The 17733-nt window shown below is 32.7% G+C and overlaps 1 protein-coding gene across 1 annotated transcript in view; it reads right to left on the reverse strand.

The window, feature by feature from the left end:
- Positions 1-17733, reverse strand: part of RYR3 (ryanodine receptor 3) — a 209575-nt gene that overhangs the window by 33405 nt on the left and 158437 nt on the right. The window contains 9 exon segments of the mRNA XM_032689828.1: positions 1110-1206; positions 5077-5189; positions 6015-6146; positions 7251-7310; positions 7706-7876; positions 10871-10885; positions 15682-15774; positions 15879-15966; positions 17422-17662. Coding sequence (XP_032545719.1) covers positions 1110-1206; positions 5077-5189; positions 6015-6146; positions 7251-7310; positions 7706-7876; positions 10871-10885; positions 15682-15774; positions 15879-15966; positions 17422-17662 — 1010 coding nt within the window.

Raw genomic sequence — 17733 nt, forward strand, 5'->3', positions numbered from 1 at the left:
AGATACATCCTATTCAGACTAGTGTTTGTTACAATATTTTCATATATAATTTCTAGTAACGTTGATTCAATGAATGTAAGGACTGCTCCTTGTAAACTTCAGACATTTTTTGGCAATTAGAAATATAACATAGCAATTTACTTCTCTAGTAAATCTGAAAGAATTGTAGTCACTGCTTTGATTAATGGCTTCGTTCTTTCCTTTAGGAAGAAACAACAAAGTCAAACACAGACTGGCCATGTAGTTGTCCAGAGCATGTGAAGAATGTCCCTACCTGTGGCCACAGGGGTTGGAACTAGATCTTTATGGTCCCTTCCAACCCAAACCATTCTATGGCTCTACGATATTAGGCATAATGGGTCTTTAAAAAGCACAGCATGACTGGTTTTGCTAACACTGAAGCACCTCCTGATACATCTGCATGTGATCCATGAAGCTGTATATTAGCTTCCATGGTGTTTAGATGCTATGGAGATAGGCCCCTTGGAGGTATTTCAGACAAGCTAACTACACAGAGGGAAGACAAAAAGCAGTAGGCTTTCTGAATCAATATTTATTAATACAATCCTGAAGTTTATCAGTCACTTTTATCAAGTACACAGGTAAACTAAATTTTTGCTGAATATGGCATATATTTACTTCTCCTTATGATGCATCAGTAAGAAAACAGAAAAATTAATTTGTACCAAAGCTGAAAATGTTTAAATTAAATATTATGCATTAAAAAAAAATTAAAAAGCCAAAAGGATCCATAGTGTCAAGCTTTAAAAAAACCCAGTAGATAAAATATAGGAACATAGGAATTACCATAATGTCAAGAATAGTCTGACAGTTCATCTAATCCATTTCTCTTCCCAAGAATGAGTATCACATAGTTCACCTGAAGGCATAAATGACCTTAATGCACTTCAGTGTGCATCACAGGACAAAAAAATGTGTTTTTGACCACAGCAGAAAATGACCTTATGCTCTGAAGCATGAGGATTAATATTTTATAAGTTTATGCATATGCATACAGTACACAAAAATGAAATATAGTTTATAATAGGTACATAAAATACACACTAAAGTGGGCACTGAAAAACATGCCCAATTATGTCAGTACTTACAGCCAAATCCTGAACTAGTTTCTCCTCAAATGAATATTCCTCTGTTTCTATCCAATAGTTCTGATAGCCATTGAGGAAGAGGTTAATAGAACGGTGCCTGGGGGGGGTTGTGAAAGTGAGATCAAGAGGGGTAACGGAACAGAGTATAACAGCTCAGATGGTTAATGGTTAGTAAGGATACACATTTGTACAATTCTGATCCTCTGATTGGTCAGTGAAACAAAATGCAAAACATAACTAACATTCAGTGACAAAGCTGCAGGTACTTTCAAACATTCTTACTATTTTTTTATACACATATGTATACATTACTTTTTATTTTGAAGGCTTTGAGAGGGATAATATACATTATACATGAAACTGCAGGACTGGAACCTTAATGAAAAAAACACACACTTGAACAGATTGAGAATGAGTGAGTGGGATTTACACCTGCAAAGTGTAAATCTATTTTACTAGATTTAGAACATCAAGACAGCAGAATTTGGCCTTCAACACCAAAATAATTATCAAGAGCTTTCCAGCATGTTATATGCAAACAATCATCGCCGCCTTCTACACAGGGAAGCCTAACCTCAGCTTCTAGTCTTTCAGTTCCAAATCTGGGCAGTATTAGTATGTCCTCAAAGAAGCTGCATTACAAAGACACAAAACCTGCTATAGAAAATTACCAATTTTAGTAAACTCTTAGCCATATTAATTACTACTATACAGTATTCATTAATGTAACTTTCCCAAGAAAATACAGTTCATGGCAATAAGGTTACACATAATAATGGCCAAACCATTACATCTGTACATTACATTTGGGAAAAATTTTGATTTGGGCTACACTACGTGAGGTTAGAAAGGCTATTCCATGCAGCCTTTTCATTTATTTTTATGCCGTACCACCAAAAAAGGATGGAAAAATGGGCTGCATGTGCACTATTTAATACTGTTTAAATAGACTGTGCACATGAATCATTATTTTATAATGGAATAACTATCCAGTCAAATTTTTAGGCTCACTTGCTGACACTGGTATGGTTTTATTATCAAATTTCAAAAACTGACCAATCAGAATCCCCTCTGTAAATTGTACAAATTCATGTTTTTATGATAATATCAAATCATGGCTGGGAAGGAAGAAGTGTGCGCATAAGCAAGAGGCTCTCCACAAGTTACATTACCGTTAACTTGAGTATAAGCCTGTCATACTGAGTTTTTTCATGTACTTTTTCCAGCCAAACACGTTGAAAGGTGCTCAGGAAGAAATTGCTAATTTTGTGTCTGAAGAAAAGCATATAGGTTTTCATTGAAGAAAGGCACAAGTTAGAATCAGTAAAGTAGTCAGAAAGTGTATTCGTAAACTGTGTATGAAAATTTGCCATGTACAGTTGTACATGTATCTATGTGCATATACAGATGACAGACAATAAGACACTTTTTTCAAATTAATTTCCATAAAATATCAAACAGAAATAGACACATCTCAGAGAAAACATTTATCACATAAGACGCTTTTTCAAAGCCATATACATTCATTAAACACAGAACATGAAGAATTAGTATTTCCTAACTTAACTGATGTTTAATTCTTTGAAAATAGAAATGGTTTAAAATACAATTATTTCTTTTGTATCTACAGGCACTTTTCATAAAAGGGAGTTCTTGGAATATTTATGGTAGAAGTTAAAGTAATTTTTCTGTGATTTAACAAACACTTGCATGTCAATAAACATTTCCTTTTCTGAAATATCTTACTGGAACTCCTAAAACCTAAAACATATAAGAGTATATTTTGCAAAAAATTATATTAAATTGTGAGATTAAAATTAAATTTCATTGAAAGCCACCTAAATATCTAGAAAATTTTCAAAAGAGCAAGTGTATTATTTACTGAAGATATTCATCTTTTCTAGCATAAATGAAAGGGTACCACTGTAATGTGTGCTTACTGCCCTTTAAATTAATTGATTCTAGCATCAAAGTTAGAACTAACACTCCCAATACAATGCTGCAACAAAATAAGGAAATAGACAAGATAGAAAGCTGCATTTTAAACTGTGGTTCAAAGAGATTTAAATAGCTTCTAGAATTAATCATGTCTCACTTGAAGTAATCTCCCTAGGGTTCAGACATGTCTTAACAACACCATCAATTTAGATAATAGAGATCATGGTAGGTGTGTAATAGTGTGACAGCCTTATTTTCCCATCAGAATCCTATGATTTATCTAGAAAAAAATAAGTGTCTGTAAACTGATTAATTTTACAACTTTGTTCTTCACCTATCAGTTGAGCAATATAGCTAGAAGGTCTTGCTCATTGCAGCAGGGTTGGACTAGATGCTCTTTAAAGGTCCATTCCAACCCAAACCATTCTATGACTTTAGGATTCTAAAACCATTTTTTTCAATCTTGCCTGTTTTGAAGTGCAGACAGCATAATTAACTGATAAAATGAAATAACTGGGCAGATTTTCCTCACATTCATATTCAAATTAGGAGTAAACTGCATCACAAAATCTACCTCAAAGTTTGAGAAGAAGAAGTTTAAGAAAAGTTTTTAACACAGAGAAATTTTTAATGAAAATTACAGTCAATGTTAATGTTTCTATTTTGAGTATTACTCCATATTTTATGGAAAATTAAAAATATTTATAACCCACTTTGCCCCTTGGCAAGTGTTCCATAAACCTCAAAAATAATACATAAAAGGGGAATTTTTTTAAGGCAAAAATAGGATGAGCCATTTTATCATTTTAGTGCTCATATATATATTCTAAGCATTTTAAGAATATGAGTGTAAGGAAACATGCTCACAAAAAGGTTGAACTGAAATGGGACCTCTTCATACCACTTCCTCTTATTTTTACAAGCACAGTTCTTGAAGATGAAAGGATTCATATGAGCCCATTTGTTGTGTTGTACTTAAATCTTTTCATTTCTCTGGTTCTTTAAAGACTGCCTGGTGGTAGCTTGATAACTTGAAGTTACTATAGTCTAGAACTACTATTTTTTGTAAAGGAATGATGTGTGCTTTTTATGGTATAACTGGTTTTTTATTTATCTTCTGTAAATGTAATCTTCCTCCAGTATGTTAATGGCACAGCTACAGACCCTTAGCTAAAGATGTTATCTATAGATCTTTACATCAGGCATGTAAATTGACTTTAATAAAGGCATTTAAAAATGCAGTGCAACTCTACAGTTAAATACTTTGCCAAAAAGCTTTGAATAAAAATATTAGACATGAAACGTGAAAAAGTGCAGAAAGTAAGAGGCAAACCTAATTAAAGTTGTGCTTAACCTGTGTCTGAATAAAGCAGATTTTTTGAGAAAGAACGCGATAAAGGAAATTTCCCCAGTGCCTCGTGATTTTAATATTCTGCTTAAAGCAGTAGATGGATCCAGGCACAGGATGCATTTTGTCTTGGACTTTGTGGTGTCTACATTCAACTGGAATAAGAAGTGGAGCAACGCACAAGCCCAAAATATCATTCTGCACTGCTCTACCCCAATAGCTATTTTAATTCATATACCATTCAGATTCAGATTGCTCCAGACAAGCTACAGAGCATGAAGTGTTCATGCAACAGGAGAGGAAGAGCTACATACAATTAAAAAAAAAAGAAAAAAGAACACAAACACAGGAGAATAAAGAGTAAAAACAGCAACCAATCAGAGGCAAAAAATGGACAGAAACAGCAACACCTTAATAATTTTCACACATAACTCGAGGAACTATACGGCTGACAATAATGAAGCATTTTGGTTTTGCAGCAGCATAATTCTTATGGTCTTTCCCCCTCTGGTTATTTGTCATGAGATGAGTATTTTGCTACTATGAGTAATTAGCTGATAACTAACCAACTCTTAAGATTACATAGACCTAACAATCAACAAACATGTAGGTAAAACACATGAGTAGTGAGAACTACGTAAACAAAGAAGTTATGAAAAAATAAACCTTTAAACCATTTACCTTGGCAGGTTGTATAATGGTGCCATTCTGAAACATGCAACAACAGCCCTTTTGCGTTGTTTTGACAGGAGTTTGTGCCAAACAGCCTTTTTTGATCTCAGTGGTTGTTCAACCTGCGGGAAAATATCTTCTAGTACATACAACGGAAACACTTCAACTTTCATCCAAAGTTTTCTTTTTAGCTAATGGTTAGCTAGTTAGCAAAGAAAAAAAAGTTACAAATGCTCTGCATAATCAGAAAAAAAGTTGCTTTGGGGTTTTATTTATTTTTTTAGTTAGTAAGTAAAATACTAGGGACCTTCTATATAGTACCTGTCAGTTTATTCAGGCAAGCTCCAGATGCTAGAATACCTCATGTGTGCGACTCCTTGATAAATTTCCAGAATGGTTATTCTACCTGTTTCTAACAATGCATATCCAGCTGTTCATGTGAATGAATTTCTGTGCTGTATCACTTATGATTGAAATGGATTAACTTTATGTACGAAGAGTACAGTTGCCTTTACCAAATTGTATCATTTGACAGGCAACTGATTCAAAAGTTGCTATGGCATGCTCCGATGCAGAAATAGGAGACAGGCTGAACTCAGTATATTAAAAATAACTGGACAAGCAAACATCTCTTCCTAGAATTACAGGTTTCTGAATGGAGATGATTTGTATACTATACTTCTTGCTACTGTTCACAAAGTTTTGCAGAGGCAAATACATACTGAGTTTTCCCTGAAGCTAGATAGAGGCACTTAAACAGATTACATTAAATTTTTGTGTATATACACATCTGTATGTGCATGTGTACTTGCATGCAAGCATGTACAAAACCCCAATTTTTATGTGAACACTTTAATGATAACACTCACTGAAGCTGAAATAATCTCTGCAAGGAAAAATCTCAGGTTATTTTAAAACAAACACAGTATAGAGATTTATGTTGTTACCTGTTCCAGATGATACAGAGCAGCTGATATCCTCTGCACACGTTCAACATTTCTCTCAGGGTCAGTAGGTCCATCACTCTTCAAAATGTCTTTGTACAGATTTAGCTGCCATTTCACAGCTGGATCATCAGACTAAAACCCAACATGTTTCATATGTAAGCTGCTGAATTTGACCAACACCACTACTGCTCTCATATAAAGAATGTTATAGATACTCCCACTTTCTGTCCCCTTTCAGACCAAACTAACATCTGCCAGCTGCTCGAAAAAATGGCATTGGGTTTTGTATACTGCTGGGCAATTGAACTCAATTCTTGAGCAAGGTTCTGTATTTTTATTTCACAAAACCAAATAAAGCACTCTGGGACTTTTGTATCCCACTTAACTGCATTAAAAATAAGAAAGCTGATTTAGTACTGGAATTAACTCCTTGCAGGACCTCTGTACCAATAGTGTAAAGCTGTTTTTTGGAGTCTAGAATAGACAGCTAGAATTTAAGTAGGTTACAGCCACTTAACTATAACAGCCAAAGGTTTTGGGTTTTCACTTAGAAAACAGAAAAAATGACAAAACACATTAAATTACTTATTGTGTCCATTCCAAATTTATGTAAGTACAAATTTTATCAACCAGACAGTCATCTTCCATAACAGATAAATGAGTGGCTCCTATTGTGTTCAAAGATTGTAGGCAATGATCTAAATTATTTATAGTTTGCTGAATGATGAGGACTCTATATTGGTATTACCTTTGACAGTGTATTCAGCGTATAAATTGTAGGAATATAAGGGTGCTTGTAAAACTCAGAAGTGCTAAGATGACACAAGTTTTTCTTGTTTTATCATAGTCCCTTTAAAATGTATATATTCTTAGAAATGCTATTTAATTATTAGTGAAAGTTAAATTCAAGAAGAGAAGCTGAAATATTACAGTTCCAATTTTTTTTTGGGGGGTCAAGATGATTCTAAGCAATTATAGCTTTAAGACTACCAACATCTCACTTCTTCACACTTGTGCCATTCTATAGAACTTCCCAAACTTGATTATACCAGCCAAAACTACAAATAAGCCATTTATTATAATGAAAAAATCATGAAGAATAATGTTAAAATGGCAATTTTTCTAATAGCTTTTAAGATTATATTTTTAAATGTATCACAATTATCAAAACAATTGTGCCTTCTGTGTTTTAAAAGTGCACATCAGAATCTTTAAGACAGAGTTTTTTTATATTACCTTTTCCTGCAAATGTAAGTTGTTACGTAAATGTTCTTTGACTTCATCGTCTGTGTCCCTCTGTAGAAAGGTAGAAGTATTTTTCAGTTCAGATTATGATTCATTTCATAAGAAATTTTACAACATAGAACAGCTTTTATTTTAATATTGAAACATAACCTTTTTTGTATTCAAAGTATGTAAGATGTCAGAAGGGTCAAAGGCTTTCCTTAACCACAGAAAAAAGATTAAACTCTGAAGGGAATTAAAGCTAACTAATGGTATTTCCCTATTCGGTCCAAATGAATAGGCATATATAAAACTGCACATTGTATACAAATAATTAGCAGCTATAATTGCTTACAGTACATAGATATATTTAATAATATTGACTGCTTAGATAGCTATGCTTCAAAATATGGTTTAGAAAGTTCTGCTTACTTTGCATTAAAAGCTATTGCAAAGTACACACTTACATGGCTGTATCTAGTCTTAGCCAAAGAGATGAGTTCTTGATCTCCAGGAGTACACATATTCAAACCAATAGGAAGCATCTTTTTAAGTGCAGCCACAATCAAAGATGTTTGTATGGAGTACAAATCCCCTCTACGTTTTGATTTCTTCCTCTCTTGATCTTGTCCTCCAGACTATCATTAAAAAAAGAAAAAAGAAAATAAATGACTGTAATTCTCTAATCACACGCTTCTCCAACATGTTCTTCCCCAATGGTCCAGGAAAACTATGTTCCTGATGTAGTACAACTAATTAAAAATGCTACATCAGAGGAAGGGTGTATAGTCTTGAGCAGGAAACATAAAGGAATAATTTTGGTGTGCGCCAATGCAGAAAATGCAGTAACAGTGATGTTTTAATAGGAGTAACACACTTTTGTGTGCATTCATAATATGACTGTAACTATATTTTCTGGATCTTACCTCTCAAATCAGAAACAACCCTAAAATTAAAAGATGAGTCAGTCTCAGAGGACACTATTACCTCTCTAATATTAGAAACAAATTCAGGATGTTTACTTTTTTTTTTGGGAAATTGATATAAAGATAGTTATCCAGGGTCTGAATGAATGAATATTGCCTGATTTGTCTCATCTGAAAAATACTATTATTTAAAAAGCTTTAATTCAATGCAGTAAAATGCCAATGAATTAATGCCTCTGGGAAAAGTACTGCCCTTTGGCTTTGGCTAATATTAGTAGATTTGGGATGAAAAATTAAAACTTTTGCAACTTTGGATATCATCCAGTAATAGGCACAGGAAAACAAGAGACAGAGGTAAACAGCACAACAGAATAACATCTGCCCTATCTTCATACAACAGACACTGTACAACAGTATTTCACACTCAACTTTTCATTTATGAGACAGAGAACCAAAATCTTTCAAACAGACCCATATATTTAATGAACACAGTAAACAGCAACAACATAAAATAGCCCAGTTCTGAATTCTGTACCTAGATTAAACTCCTACTACACTCAAGGGGAGTTTTGCCTGTGATAAGATTTCAGGACTAGGCCTCCAGGCTTATACAACACTACAAAATGTAGTGCTTGCATTTAATCCTCCACATCCTTCTCTCAGTTAAGTTTTAGTGATAACTGTTCTTATAATATATTGTGTAGTTCCACATAAGGATACAGCAGAATCCATTGCAATTCCTTATCCCAGTTACTGCCTCACTATTATCACAGTATCACTGGAAGAAAAAAAGGCAGCCATACATATTCTACTCAGTGATAAATTTTGGCAAATTCTCTCTTCTAGATGGTGAATCTCTACGCACATAGCTGGTGTTAAGCGTTTTGCAGGTCTGAGGGAACACGCAATGGATGTGGCTTCCTTTCTTAAGGAACTAACAATTGCAAGAGAGTACTTTGCCTCAAAGCTTCGCTTTTCAAAGTGCCTTAGAAATAGCAGTGATGCAATGGTTAAAACAATGACATTATTTGTACTCTACATTGACAGCAGACAAACAAATCCCACAATGTATCGCTGTATTCCAGTGGCGTCACTATACATCTTAAATAAGGAATAACAAAATATGTAATAGATAATTTAAAAAAAAAAAAAAAAAGAAAAGAAGGGGAGATACTGGTTTCTGCATCTTTTATGCCTGAGGCCTTTCACACAGCCAATTTGCTGTATGTTTATATGAGATTAATAATAACTACGTATGAACGAGATAGGGGAACCTTAAAACTTGAACATTTTTATAGCACAAAAAGAAGAGTCATTCTGCCTTTGCCATAAATTCTGCTGTCCATGAATTCACATCTCCAGCTGATAAATGTATAAGTAGAGTCACAGACAGAAACCTAAATGACAATGAAATTGTGTCTCTTTCAGTTCTGATATGCACATATAAGAGTAAACACAATACCTTCATTACATATGTAAAGAGCATTAAATTTGATGTATTTTGCCTAAATAATTAACTGTGCTAAAATGGCTTGAACAGAAAGAATGGTACAATTTGGTTGCCTAACAGCACATAATGATATTACTTGCCTGAGGTTTTCAACACACAAATGGATATTTCTTAAAAAATATACAGAAAAAGAATTACAGATTCTTTAGTAGATTAATAATAACTAAATACGCAATGAAAAAGAAGAAATTATTTACACTAATAAAATCAGATAAAACTGGTTAAGATTATGGAATTAATATTTTTAGTATTTCCATCCCTCTTTAACCCTTCAAGTCTCTGAAATTACCACGAGAGCATTCATTAAATGGTACTCTATATACCTGGAGAAGTTTGAAAACAACAAATCATGAAATCAGGTTGTTAGTTTAACAGAACTTCTCGGTTTTTAACTTATGCCTCCAGTTTAATTGATTAAAAGCTCTTCACAGCATAATGTGTGCTTCTCAGGACAGCGGGTGAAGGGAAAGATGAAAGGGTTTATGCTCCATTTTGCTGTTCATTCTGCTTCACCAATGAAGAACACACCATAGGTCAAAAAGTACTCATCTATATTAGAAATTCATATTTAAAAAAATATGAATGATGCAAGGGAAGGTGACCTATGGTTCACTGGAGGAGAAGAAAGCTTCAAATACATTAAGTACATAAAAGAAACAAGGATTATTCAAAAGCTTTGTCACTGATCACAACTTTAGTAAAGATCATTTTACTTTTGGAAAAAGGGAGGATTTGAACTATATATGTTATTTAAACTTACTGGGTTTAATACAACTTCTGTTTATCTACAGACAAGGGACAGGTTATAGCACATTTCTACCATATATTCTTCTTGAATATCATAAGCCAAATACATCTTTCTGATGACTCTACTTAAACATTGCTTTTACAATGTCTACTTCGATATATTAGTAAAAAAACAGAATGCAGAAAGACAGCAGAGGCGGAACGTACATCTGAAATGGTTACAAAAAGTAACTTGACTACATTTTCACATTAAGCAGCACGTAAGGAGTGCCAAAGGGAATTTCAGCTGCTCTGATCAAAACTGCCACTTCAACCTGGACAAAATTTATAGTAGGTGGAACCTGGACCTTCACTTTGTGACGCCACTGCTATGATCAATGGAAAGAGTGCTTGGAGCCTGATCATCTCTAAATCTAAAACAAAGACACATCATGCACTTTGACCTGTACCTTTACTTGCATGGCCTGTGTGAAAGAAAAATAAAGGGAAAAAAACCATAAGTAAAAGAGATGAAAAGATGATAATTTTACAAGTTAGTAATAAACTTACTCAGCTTTATCAGGACAGTAAAAATATAGTAATTTTGTAGCTAAAACAAATGCGTAACCAAATGGGATCTTAGCGAAATCAGCTTAATCCTTATTAAATGACTGAACTTCTGAATTTCTGTCGCTATTCTAACACACACTACCAATTGTTGCTCGAGCACATAAGGAAGTACATCTAGTAAGCCAGCCTTTTTATTAAAGCCATCCCAATTTTATTAAAAGAAGAAAGGTGTCTGGAACTCTGGATAGTCCAATAATGAAAAATATTCACATTTTCACCAAAATAGCTCTTTCTCCCCTCTTTCCCCCCCAAAATATGTTTGAGAAAAATTATGTTTAGAAATCAAATTATCACTGGGAAGGTGTTGCACTTCATTTATGGATATATTTTCCCATCACATATCTTATTATCATTTTGAAGACAATCTGAGAAGCTTTAGCTTGTATCTTTTAGCAGTACCCATTTTAAGAACATTATCAACTCAGCTGTAACTCTCATACATACAGAGGGGTTTTTCCCATGTTTATTATATTAATACCATAAATACACTTAAATAAATATGTATTCCATAGTCAACACTATATTATCATTGGTCAGGAAATCTTAAGAATATAACATCAAAACCATTTAGTTACTGTAAAATAAAATAAAATGTTACTCAAAAGAATCCTTTACCAAGAATAGGAAAATACTATAGAAAACTGTTGGGTTTAAACAGGCAGAAAAATCTATAAACACGCACAAGCCCCTACTTCTGTCATTGCCCCAATAGTAACTTCCTTTTCTTGTGATACTTGAGTAAGCTTTAAAATGTTGAAGTCTAGGTATTTTTAAAATCTTTTGCAGCCTACTGTATTAATACCACATAGTAAAAAAAGGCTTCAAATCAAGAAAAACAAAAGACAAATCATCAAGTGTTAGAATCTTAGATTCTTAGAATCTTGAATACCTTACTCAGACAAACAGCGAATTTTAATTTAAAATTTCACTTGTGTGAAATATGTAGATGCTCCTAGACATGGTTCAGCAGATAAGTAAAGACAAGATGTTAATTATACTTAATTTATTAGAGATGACTATAAAAATAATCCACTCATGCTTTACTTCAGTATATCCAAAGGAAATACATTCTTTGCAATTGAAATAGTCTCAGAGATCTAAAACTCTTGCAGAAAATACTAACATGAAATCCTCTAACTATTGTAAATCTGCAAATAATATGTATTACATATCACAAATGGGCACAAACCACAATGTTGTTTCATAATACAAACTTGAATGCTCTGCCTTGAAATTCTATAATAGTAATATGTCTATCCAAATGCTCTTAAAAGTAGATTAAAAAAAATAATGAGGACCAGTCAAATAGAACTTCAGTAGAATATGCAAGAGTTTAGCAACTGAGGGTATATATCTAGCCACACATTCATTTAGATTCCAAAACTTATACAAAAAAATTGCCCACATATATATTACACAGTTATTATGTACAGGTGAATGTATAAGCTTAGTGTTTTATACTGAAAAACTCAAAAGGACATCATTGGCTCTTAACCAAAATGTTGTTTTATCAAGAAACCTATGAAGGGGTCAAAAATAACAGATTAGTGGAGTTGAATGTGTTTAAATTCTCCATTTCAACACTTTTATCACAAATCTGTTATTTCAATGTAATCTAAGTTACCAGTCTCTCTCAGACTGGAAGTTCTCTAACTTACCATTCCCCTCCGAGCACTCTGCTGCTATATTTTTAGAAAAGAAAAATTAAAAAACTTTCTCAGCTGTTAATACATTTATTTGAAAAGCTAACATTGCTTACATTGAAAAGTTAACATTGTATAATCAAAATACAATGGGTACTTAATCAATTTATTGATTGTAATGATGAATCATTTGTTACCACTGCTTTTAGCTGCCAATAAATGATGTAATGCTACTCCTTCATCCTCTGTTTCTTTTTTTTCTTCATGTGGCAGGTGAAGATATAGAACCTTCTGTACATGACATATTACATCTTACACTCTGATAAAATCACAGTATTTTGTATCTTAGGAAAAATACTAAGTCTCTGTTATATAAAGCAGTCTCAGATCAGCATGGGGCCTTAATCCTTTAAGAGACCTCAAACTGTTCTGTCTTGGGCCAACTGCCAAGAGCTAATGCTCATATTCACAGTTTTCTATACATTCTCATGCTTGATAAATACTGCATATAATTGTTTACACTGAAAATAATATGAATAAAGATAAACTAGTGATAGAGAGGAAAGCGCTAATTATTCTGTTAGCATAATGCTTTTTGAGCTGAATGTTAATATTAAAGCAAGAAATTATAAAAATAATGTTCCCTAATGTAATGTCCTCTACTGATCACTGTTTGAGGATATAAATAAGTACCAAAGCGTGGTAGAAATCCTGAAGTTCAGTTACCTAGAGAATTTCTTGTTATATATATCTATATCTATCTATCTATCTATCTTATATTTACTATATATTATTATTGTTATATATTATATTATATATAATATTATATATAATATTATATATTATTATATTATCTTTCTATATATTTGTTTTATATATATATATATATATATGTTTCTTCATATTTTAAACTATGTAGCCTTAAATAAAAAAATCAGATGTAAATCTATCCTTTAATGAGTGTGCTGGTTTTAGAGCACTTACATTTTATATTATGAAATATTAAAAATTTCCTGCTTAGAAACCATCTATAGAAAACCAATACAACATTTCTAAAAGACAACTCATACATTTCATCATGGTATTTAAGTCATCATGAAACAAATGTCTATCTAAATTATCAGCTGTTCTGCAATCATGCCTGCAGTTATGGTACCATGTAAATAAAATATTCAGTCATGAACAATAAAGTATTTTATTTCTTCTTTTATTAGCAAGGGCCATGCACAGTGTCCTCGAATGCCATAAGTTGACATTGTATGCTTACAAAAAATTATATGCATATAAAAAAGCCCACAATCTCTCTGTACTATATACCCATAGGAAGAAAAACACATTTATATATGCATCTACGTCTCTGTTATGTAAAAATATATTCATACAAGTATTCATATACAGTATACCTTAAAACTTAAATATATGCTTCAGGCATTTGAAAATATAATCTCAAAATCAAATTTGGGTACTATAGATTCTTGATGTTAAATTCCCATGATTTTTTCAAAATCAGAGCAGTATGAGGCCTACCTATTCTTTATTTTGTAAAGATTTGTTTTTCATTCCTGCTGTACCAGACCAACAAAAATATAACACTGTTTACATCATATTAGCCTGTATTAATACAGTGAGACACAATTTAGATTAAATATATATGAATCACCTGATTCTAATCTATCTTTTTTTAAAAAAAGTACACCTAATTGGCCTAGTTCTCAGGCCATTTCTAACATATAAATGCTGAAGTACACATATTAAATCTATGTGCAGTGATTGCCATATGATAAAAGTACAGAGCTGCATGTTAGACTTGGTTATTGTGCAATTTCTCCTCAAATAGCCTTGACTATGCCCACTACTTATCCTGCTAATGAGGATGATACAAACGTTTAAATTCTATCAAACAATTTTGTAATCTGCATCTTGAAAACAGGAAAACACATTAAAAAATTCCTTTTCTCTGAATAAGGAATTCTGTATATTGTTGGACTTTTTTTTTTAGTGCCAGTCATGAACTAATGACAACCAGATAATCTGCTAGTTTTGCATGTAAAATTTCCAATATCAGCGATTGGCTTGGTCTGGTTTCAAAACTTAAAAAAAAATAATAAAAAAACCCCAAACAAACCTTTTTAAAGAAACTTATGAAATATAAGGGCACATTTTATCTGCCCCTCTATTTTCTAAAGTTGAATTTACAGGAGCTTAGTAACAGACAACCAAAACACATTGAAATAAAAAACTTTAAACACTACTTCTCTGGTACACTTTCAAAATTACTCCAAACACATTATAAATATGAATAAAAGAAAAGGTTCCTTCGCTACACTTACTTACACTAATTTGGAATTAGACTTCATCTAGCTTTAGTTCAGTAAGGCAATTTCTTCAGCTAATGTCAAAGCAGCATGTTTTACCTTGACACCATGAATTTTGTCTATTAAACACGTAACAAACATACTTTAAAGCCATAGTATCAGCCTCTCGTCAGATTGAAAATTAGCAAAAGAGACATTAATGTGTTAAGTAATAAAAAACAAGAAAACCGGTGTACACATGGCACACTATATGTATAAATAAAGGGATATTTGCAAAGAAATCAGTCATCCATCAAAGCTGACAGAACAACATGACATTCACAGGAAAATGATGAGGCAACCAATGTTTTTTCACTTGCTTTTATAAAATAGTCTACCTTTTTTTTCCTAAAAGATCAACAACCCATATTTTATAATACAAGCCATATTCTCTTATATGTGTAATTTCTCAAATCAAGACTTTTAATTAAATCTTGTGTGTTTGAATATTAGCAAACATTTAATAAGTAACTCTAAAGTACATAGACTATATTTTGCATAGTAGTTGTCACATCTGTCATCAAGAAGCAAAACTATTTTTCTTTTCTTTTACTAGAACAGCAGCTGCAATCTGAGTAGATTTTCAGAGCCTTCTTGCAACATACTAAACACATAGTGAAAATTTACCTGATCCATAAATTTTTATTAACTTACTTTAGACATCTTGCTCTTGGTGTCTCCTGTTAAAAATGCCAAATTGTTGATTTCATTCTGAATCACAAAATTTTGTTCTTCTCTTTTGAAATTCTAAAGACAAAAATAAATCATCAGAGATTTAGTTCATCCACATGTACCACCTTTATAAGTAAAGATAAGATTAAATGAAAGAAAAAATGTATATCTTATCTTACATGTGATTTACACCACAGGATAAAAACTTCAGCTACCATTCGAAAGAGTTCATCGGAATCTGCATCTGGTTTCTTTAGCCAGTTGGCTCTAATTACAAAAATAAGAGAAGTTTAAAATAAGACATTTTAATATAATAATCTCTATTTAATAGATCAGGTTACATTCTTGGAATTCAATGAAAATCTCTTTAGATTGTCATGACCATACTTAGAGAGGCAATCTTTCATGGCAGTTTAATTCATCTCCAGCAAAAGTCCTAATTCTTGGGTATTTATTTCTGCCTACTCCCCCTCCCCATGGTGCCAACACATGTTTTTGTGTCTGTTCTGTTAACCAGACTAAAATCCAGACCTTGCTATTGTATTTTTTTCCTTCCTAATAAAACTTTGATATCAAAACTGTGTTGATCACAGAGAGCACTGTAACAAGGAGAGAAGGAAGATTACAGGGAAATGAATGAGTGGATAGAGTTGTAAGATTCTTCAATTGGTTTATTTTTGTAATCCAGGAACTAATACAACTTCAGTCCGAGTGTGTCTGCATGAGGATGCTCAGAAAACTTGTGCAAATGAACTAACAGATGCAGCCCTCTTAAATGTCTCTAAATAAAATTGTATTGATATGACCATACATAAAGTGGGCACCTGACAGCAGACGTGGAAATAGTCTGCTATTCTAAAATACTATGTTACAGTTTATGTTCATTAACTTTATCTTTCTAGTTGGATTTCTCCACAGCCAAGTTAAATCTGTGGGTTTTAAAATATTTGAACTGTTTCCTTCCCAACAAGATCTGACATAGTACTGAGTTCATCTAGAAAAAGAGAACAATTCTCAGTGTAAATTTGTTCACAGCCTAAAGGATTATACATGCAATGAAATAGAAGCAATGAAATGCTTCTAACCAGCTCAAATTGTACTAACACCAAAAAAACAAAAGGGGACAATGACTGTGTACAGAAGAACAATGTTGTTAAGGATAGGATAAGATACTGTAGATGCTGAGATACTATAAATACTTCAGACGCTCTTCTGAGGAGCACCTTGGGATCATGTTCTGGGACAAAGGAAATGGAAAGTACAATGTCATTCAAATACTTTTTATTTTCATCTTAAAAAGAAATGAAAAAACAAAATAAACAAAAAAAACGCAAAAGAATAACAACTACATGTTATTATCTACAAAGAGAATCATTCAATGGAGGCAAAATATTTTTTTGTCCCTTCATTAACAGGTAAGGGTTTTAGCCATTTTTTTTGTTTTTGAAAAGCAATTAGTAATGTCACTGGGCTGGAGCAGGATGTATAGGTTTGGTCAGGATATGTGTTCTCAGTAGTATTAGTCCAGTTACAATACAACCAAATAAGTCATACATGTGAGCAAAAGGTGTGAATTCAAGGTACAGCGTTGTTTAAGTGAGGAATCTTAAAATACTCAGGATCTGATTCTCAGCATAACATTAAATGGTGTTCTGAATGTCTAATCATAGACTCCAGTATATTAACTAATACATATGAGTTCAATTATTAATTTTTATTTACCTGTTGTTGTCTACATAACGTATCAACATTGGATAGAAGGCATAAAGGTCTCTACAAAGTACAGCAAATTCATCAAGAATGAGTAGCTCAGCTTCTTGGGTGTCAGTTTTACTATCTGCTTTCAACTGCTCCTCTTCCATCGCTATCTTTATAGCTTTCTTCTTCAATTTATCCAGTGTTGGAATAAAGTGAGATCTGAGCAGATCAGGTCTGGCTTTGCTGATGATGGGTTGAGCATAAACTATATGTGAAAATATAGATAATACTATGATTAATGCACTATTAGTGTTGTTTTTCATCATATTAATATGA

This window comes from Chiroxiphia lanceolata, chromosome 6 (assembly GCF_009829145.1).
Source record: "Chiroxiphia lanceolata isolate bChiLan1 chromosome 6, bChiLan1.pri, whole genome shotgun sequence".
Classification (NCBI taxonomy): domain Eukaryota; kingdom Metazoa; phylum Chordata; class Aves; order Passeriformes; family Pipridae; genus Chiroxiphia; species Chiroxiphia lanceolata.